This window comes from Vitis riparia, chromosome 1, assembly GCF_004353265.1.
Source record: "Vitis riparia cultivar Riparia Gloire de Montpellier isolate 1030 chromosome 1, EGFV_Vit.rip_1.0, whole genome shotgun sequence".
NCBI classification, from domain to species: Eukaryota; Viridiplantae; Streptophyta; class Magnoliopsida; order Vitales; family Vitaceae; genus Vitis; species Vitis riparia.
Window position 1 is genome coordinate 23,394,495 of NC_048431.1, and position 7,443 is coordinate 23,401,937.

Here is a 7,443-nt window from a genome sequence, read left to right on the forward strand (position 1 = left end):
ATATGGTTAAAAATAAGAAATTATGGTTATGTTTGTTTTGTTTGTATTTATTTGTATTAAAATAACTAATGTAAATTACTATTAAGAAAATATGATTAAATGAATAATTTAAAAATGAAAAAAAATATTTCTACAATTAATTAATTAATAATAGTATAATTATAGGAAGAAACTTCTATTTTCTTGAAGGAAATATTCCAAATTGTGTGATGAGGAATTGAATCCAAAACCAGCGAGATGATGAGCCACGATGACTCAGACCTTCCACCACTGAACTTCCTCGTGGCTTAGGATCGCTGACGTGTACGGTCAAGATTCAGCTTCTTTCGTATCCTAGATTCGGACTGACTCCTCTCCTCTTTATAAAACCCCTCTTTCCGTTGCCCCAGTTACACATTGGTCTCCCTTCAATTGTCCCTGTGCTTCTTCGTTTCTCCTGTTCGGCATCTCTACGACGACACAGCTGATCTCAGATCCGGCGACCAGATCTAAGAAAATCAGGATCTGACCGCCACGGAAGATTTTCTTGTTTTTTGGATCCAAGAACCACCGATAAAATCTCAGATCTCTACCAAAACGAAACCCTAATTTAAATTTTGTTTGCTTTGTGTAAGATCGGTTCTGAGGAACGATTTTTGTGAATTCTTGTTGTTGAATAACATATGCTTGTTGTTGGATCTAATCGATTTGTGTTGAACAACAATCTTAAAGAACAAGAAACCCTAAATAGGATGGGAATTGAAGATGTGGAGGAAGGTGAGATTTCTGATTCTGCTTCCGTAGAGGAGATCAGTGAGGAGGATTTTAATAAGCAGGAGGTTAGGGTTTTGAGAGAAGCGAAACCTAAGGTTTGGACGATGCGAGATCTGCAGGATCTGTATAAGTACCACCAGGCTTGCAGTGGTTACACTCCAAGATTGTACAATTTAGCCTGGGCACAGGCTGTTCAGAATAAACCTCTTAACGATATTTTTGTTATGGATGATGAGGAGTCGAAGCGATCTTCGTCGTCTTCGAACACTAGCAGAGATGACAGCAGTTCGGCGAAGGAGGTGGCTAAGGTGATAATTGATGATAGTGGCGACGAAATGGATGTGAAGATGGATGATGTGAGTGAGAAAGAGGAAGGTGAATTGGAGGAGGGTGAGATTGATTTGGATTCGGAGCCAGATGTGAAAGATGAAGGAGGGGTTTTGGATGTTAATGAGCCTGAGATTGACCTGAAAGAGAGGGAATTGGTGGAGCGAGTGAAATCAATTCAGGAAGATCTTGAAAGTGTAACTGTGATTGAAGCGGAGAAGTAAGTTTGATTGGTCGTTGTTGTTGTTATTGAATTTTGGCAATTGGGTGAATTTTGAATTTTAATTAGTGTAGTGAAATCTCAGATTTGAGTTCATTTTGAAGTTCTTATGAAATGGCATGTTGGATTGATGATGTTTGTTTGATGTAGATCATTTTCTGGGGTATGTTCCCGACTGCAGAACACTTTGGGAAGTTTGCAGAAAGTGGTTGGGGAGAGCAGTGTTCCAACTAAAGATGCTCTCGCTCAACAATTGATTAATGCATTTCGAGCTCTTAATTATGTAAGAAATCAAGTTCTTCATTATTCTATCACAGATTTTAAAATACATTGGTCTTAAATTTTAAAATTGGCATCCCATCATTAATTGTTGGTTGCTTGCAGGTATTTTGTTCCATGAATTCTAACCAAAAGGAACTGAACAAGGATGTTTTCTCAAGGTTTTGATTTTGTTTTCTATGTTCACTATGTTGCCGAGGAAGTTTTTTATCCTAATAATGATTAGTTATCCCAATTTGGTGTTATTATTTGTTACAGGTTGCTTTCTTGTGTAGAGTGTGGAGATTCTCCTATTTTCTTCATTGAGCACATTAAAGAGGTGTGATTTAATTAATTTACTTTGTAGTTTTGGAAGGATGCCTTGTGGTTTTGGAAACTTGACATGATGTATATTGTCACAGGTAGAGGTCATGATGTCCTTTTTGGATACTCCTGCGGCTCAGTCAAGTGCTGAAGCTAGTGATAAGGTTAATGACGTCCAGGTGACTGATGGAATGAATCGGAACATTCTTGATAGTTCAGTTGAAAGTGCTGGGCGTGCTTTTGCTTCTGCAAAGAAATTGTCATTAGATTCCATATCTGTTGAATCTTATAATCAAAATAACCCAGATGCTTTGAAACCAGGACTATCTAGCAGTAGGGGGAGATTTATTTTTGGTCCCCTTCTAGATCTTCACAAAGATCATGATGAAGACAGCCTTCCATCACCCACTGGGAAAGCCCCACAATGTTTTCCTGTAAACAAGTCAGAATTGGTCACAGCTAAAGTGGCACATGAGACGCAAGATTCTATAATGCATCCTTATGAAACTGATGCTCTCAAAGCTGTTTCTACCTATCAACAGAAATTTGGGTTGACTTCATTCCTCCCAATTGACAAACTTCCTAGCCCAACCCCTTCAGAAGAATCTGGTGATACATATGGTGATATCAGTGGAGAGGTTTCTAGTTCTTCAACTATTAGTGCTCCCATAACTGCAAATGCACCTGCATTGGGTCATCCTATTGTTTCTTCTGCTCCTCAGATGGATAGTTCCATTGTTCAAGGACCGACTGTTGGTAGGAACACTTCACTTGTGAGTTCTGGCCCCCACCTGGATAGTTCAGTTGTGCAAGGACTAGTTGGCCCACGGAATACTGGAGCTGTGAATTCTAGGTCTAATTCCATTTTAAGAGCATCAGCAAAGAGTAGAGACCCTAGGCTTCGATTGGCAAGTTCTGATGCTGGATCTTTGGATCTCAATGAACGTCCCTTGCCTGCTGTGAGCAATTCTCCTAAAGTGGATCCCTTGGGAGAAATTGTAAGCTCAAGAAAGCAGAAATCTGCTGAGGAACCTCTTTTGGATGGTCCTGTAACAAAAAGGCAAAGAAATGGGTTGACAAGCCCTGCAACTGTTAGAGATGCACAAACTGTGGTTGCAAGTGGAGGCTGGTTAGAGGATAGCAATACTGTTATACCTCCGATGATGAACAGGAACCAGTTGATAGAGAACACTGGAACAGATCCTAAGAAATTGGAAAGTAAAGTGACTGTCACTGGTATTGGTTGTGATAAACCTTATGTAACAGTTAATGGAAATGAGCATTTGCCAGTGGTTGCTACTAGCACCACTGCTTCCTTGCAGTCTTTATTGAAAGATATTGCTGTGAATCCAGCCGTGTGGATGAATATATTTAATAAGGTGGAGCAACAGAAGTCTGGTGACCCTGCAAAAAATACAGTGCTTCCTCCGACCTCAAATTCAATACTGGGAGTAGTTCCACCCGCAAGTGTTGCTCCACTAAAGCCATCAGCCCTTGGGCAGAAACCAGCAGGCGCACTTCAGGTTCCTCAAACTGGTCCAATGGTAAGCATTTAATCCTACTTTGTGAGAGCAGAATTACCTTCCCTGAATCTAATTTCCTCTTGTTGATGCCTTAGAAATGGCCTGTGGTTCTTTTACTGTTTGTGCAACTCAGTAGTTCTCCTTGTTTGTGCCTTGACTAGTTTAATTGCTTTCAGAATGTGGTCTCAGTAATTATTAGTTATGATTTTTATATTAGTTGTTTGCCTTAGGTATTTATTGCGCATAATCATTGAAACTGTGCAACAATAAGATAGAGCAATGTTTCCATGTCCTCTTTTAGAAGAATCTTATGGTCATTCTGTTTTACAACAAGCATCTATCGTAATTATTGGTTTGAAAAATTTGTTCCTGTTGCCTAAACCATAACATTGAGCTATGATTGGCGTTGTGAAAAAATATGAGAGATTTGAAGGAATGTTGACCTTCCTTATCTCTTTTTTATTAAAATTAAACAGAGTAAAATAGATTGTTGCTTGTAAATTGTAATATTCAGCATTTTTACTCTTTGAAATTTATGTTTGTATGTTGCTTCTGGGCTCTCATTCTTTTCCTTTCCCAATTTTGTTTCCATTTCATGAGTAAAGTTGGTGACCTCTTGTAATAATGCACAGAATCCACAGGATGAGTCAGGAAAAGTCCGCATGAAACCTCGCGATCCTCGCCGTATTCTTCATGCCAATTCATTTCAGAGGAGTGGGAGTTCTGGATCTGAGCAGTTCAAAACAAATGCTCAGAAGCAAGAGGATCAAACAGAGACGAAGTCTGTGCCTTCTCATTCTGTTAATCCCCCAGATATTTCTCAGCAATTCACCAAGAATCTGAAAAACATTGCTGATCTAATGTCTGCTTCCCAAGCATCATCAATGACTCCAACTTTTCCGCAGATTCTTTCTTCCCAATCAGTTCAAGTGAACACAGATAGGATGGATGTAAAAGCTACAGTTTCAGATTCTGGTGACCAGCTAACTGAAAATGGTTCGAAGCCTGAAAGTGCAGCAGGTCCCCCTCAATCAAAGAATACATGGGGGGATGTTGAACATCTATTTGATGGATATGATGACCAGCAAAAAGCTGCCATCCAGAGAGAGAGAGCAAGGAGGATAGAAGAACAGAAGAAAATGTTTTCTGCACGCAAGCTCTGCCTCGTCTTGGATCTAGATCACACACTCCTTAATTCAGCCAAGGTAATAGCTTATGTTTGTGTTAAATGAATCCTTCTGTTGATTGGAAAGCGGTGTTTATTAAATTTTAAGTAACTCGCTCATCCCTTACAGTTTGTCGAAGTAGATCCAGTGCATGATGAGATCCTAAGAAAGAAGGAGGAACAGGATCGGGAGAAGTCACAGAGGCATCTCTTCCGTTTTCCTCATATGGGAATGTGGACCAAATTAAGGCCAGGGATCTGGAATTTCTTGGAGAAGGTATTTTGTTGGTGGTTTTAAAATCTTTTTTTGCCTTTTAATGGTTCTTGGATTCAACTCTCAGCATTCCCTGTTTGAATTTTATAGGCTAGTAAGCTTTATGAGCTGCATCTTTACACAATGGGGAACAAGTTATATGCTACAGAGATGGCGAAAGTTCTTGATCCAAAAGGGGTTTTATTCGCTGGACGAGTGATCTCTAAGGGTGATGATGGGGATGTTTTAGATGGTGATGAGCGAGTCCCTAAGAGTAAGGATTTGGAAGGGGTGTTGGGTATGGAATCAGCTGTGGTGATCATAGATGATTCTGTGAGAGTCTGGCCACATAACAAATTAAACTTGATAGTTGTGGAAAGGTAAGTACTTTCTGAATAATATGTCTAAATGTTTGTGTCCCCTGCTGCTGTAATAATGTTTTGTTTGATGTGTCTTTGTGCTTACTCTCAATCTCCTGTCCCAGGTACACTTATTTTCCATGTAGTAGACGCCAATTTGGGCTTCCTGGCCCGTCTCTTCTTGAGATTGATCACGATGAGAGACCGGAAGAGGGGACTTTGGCATCCTCTTTGGCGGTGAGGCTATGGTCTAATTTTCTGTGAGATTTTGCTGGTACTTGATCTTTCTCAGCCCACCCTGAAATCTGTTTCTGTGCTTCATAATAGGTTATTGAGAGGATACATCAGAGCTTTTTCTCTAATCGAGCCTTGGATGAGGTGGATGTCCGAAACATCCTAGCCTCAGAGCAGCGTAAAATTCTTGCTGGTTGTCGTATAGTCTTCAGCAGGGTGTTTCCTGTTGGGGAAGCCAACCCTCACCTACATCCTTTGTGGCAGACAGCTGAATCTTTTGGTGCCGTGTGCACCAACCAAATAGACGAACAGGTTACTCATGTAGTTGCCAATTCTCTTGGAACAGATAAGGTATTGTTTCTTTTTTTGTCTTCCCCCCCTTCCTTTTTTTTCTCCTTAAAAACCCCCAAATCACCCCATTTGATACATTTTATAATTTATATTAGTAGCCCTGATAATAGTATGTGCTCAAGGATATTTAATCAATGGTGCCTCTTGCGGCATTGGGCATTCACCTCTTGTTTCTAGTTTCTTCTTAAACTGTCTAAATGTTGGAAGGTTGTTGCTCAACTCAATTAGGTGACAGTAGGAAGACACTCACCTAACGATTGTTTCATATCAGAGGTTCCCTTTTTCTTAAATAAAAGGGATAGGGAAACCCTCAAAGCATATGCTTCTACTTATTTCATGTTTTAATCAACGAGACATAATTAATTTTGTCCTGAACAGGTGAATTGGGCTCTTTCCACTGGAAGATTTGTGGTGCACCCTGGCTGGTGAGCAAACTGTAGCTACGTCTTTTAATTTGATATGTGAATTTGGTACTTACACGTTTCTTAAAAAACAGGGTGGAAGCATCGGCTTTGCTATATCGAAGGGCCAATGAGCAAGATTTTGCCATTAAACCATAAACCGTTAACAGTCATATTCCCCCCACCCCCACCCTCTTAAAACTGAAGACCTGGTAAAGCACAAAATCAAATATTGACATTGACCCATGAGAAGAACCACCAGGTTACCCTTGTTTTAAGGGTCAGCGCCCTATATCTGAGACCCGCCTCCATAACTTTGACCCTTCCAAACTACACATCATTGCTGGCAGTTCAATCGTCAATAGCTAGTTCTCTGAAGGAGTTCCAGATGACTTGGTCCAGTCGATCATATAACAGCGGTCCCGCCCCCCAAAAAGGTTTTTAAAATCCTTTCAACCTTCATGGGTTATAGGGTTATTATGGGAACAGGGATTTTGAGTGGCGAGGTAGTTTGCAGGGTTGACCCGTGCCATTTGCGCTAATCCACTCCAACAAGTCTTACAAAAACTGCCCCTTGACAAATACACTTAATTAAAAATGCTACAGTTGTATCATCATTTTGAAGGATGAACATAAAATGAATGTGTCACCTGACTCTCCAAAGCTTTACAACAACAGGTTATAAATTAAATGTCCAAATGAAATTGTATTGAAAATTTTCCATATTTGAGAGTGGAACTGTAAAACGTTATGAAGTCTGAAAATGGTATAACAATCATTATATTCCGAACCCAAGTAGAAAAGTAATGGAAAGTCTGTAACTGCTGGAGGTTTGTTATTTCTTCTGTATTATTTTCATTTAAGTCGTTTTCAGTGGGTGGTCCTACGGCCCTTTAAAGGACGTTGATTTTATACCTTTACCATTCGCATCTCAAGAGTTAAGGCCGTACGTATGAGACGTGCCATTGAGTGAATTTGTGGCAAGCCCGGAGGCCACTCTCTGGCCACGCATTCAACAACGAATGGATGAAATTTGACGTAAAACTGACCAAAATAATAGCTATGGCCGGTGTTTGGTAACTATTTTTAATAAATGTTTTTTTTTTTGTTTTTAGAATAAAATAATTAAAAATATATAATCAAACATTTTTTCTTTTTATTATAAAAAAATAGAAAATAGGTGTTTTCAAAGAACTTACTATAGTTGTTTTCAGTTATTTTAGGATAGATTTCTGTTTTATAAAACATTATAAAATAGTTTTCAAAAATTATTTT

The 7,443-nt window shown here is 39.4% G+C and overlaps 1 protein-coding gene across 3 annotated transcripts; it reads left to right on the forward strand.

Moving 5' to 3' along the window:
* Positions 1 to 351: 351 nt before the first annotated feature.
* LOC117916133 (RNA polymerase II C-terminal domain phosphatase-like 3) lies at positions 352 to 7,069 on the forward strand. Of its 3 annotated transcripts, none has more exons than XM_034831999.1 (12): positions 352 to 1,300; positions 1,451 to 1,583; positions 1,685 to 1,740; positions 1,838 to 1,898; positions 1,981 to 3,426; positions 4,011 to 4,610; positions 4,701 to 4,847; positions 4,935 to 5,203; positions 5,308 to 5,419; positions 5,510 to 5,767; positions 6,146 to 6,192; positions 6,264 to 7,069. In XM_034831999.1, exons 1-12 carry the CDS (start codon positions 663 to 665, stop codon positions 6,325 to 6,327), a joined length of 3,831 nt encoding a protein of 1,276 aa, XP_034687890.1. In that variant the 5' UTR covers positions 352 to 662; the 3' UTR covers positions 6,328 to 7,069. The 3 variants fall into 3 exon arrangements, with proteins under 3 accessions (XP_034687890.1, XP_034687907.1, XP_034687898.1); XM_034832016.1 differs by having other exon boundaries at positions 353 to 1,300; positions 4,047 to 4,610; XM_034832007.1 differs by having other exon boundaries at positions 355 to 1,300; positions 4,038 to 4,610.
* The last annotated feature ends 374 nt before the right edge of the window (positions 7,070 to 7,443 follow it).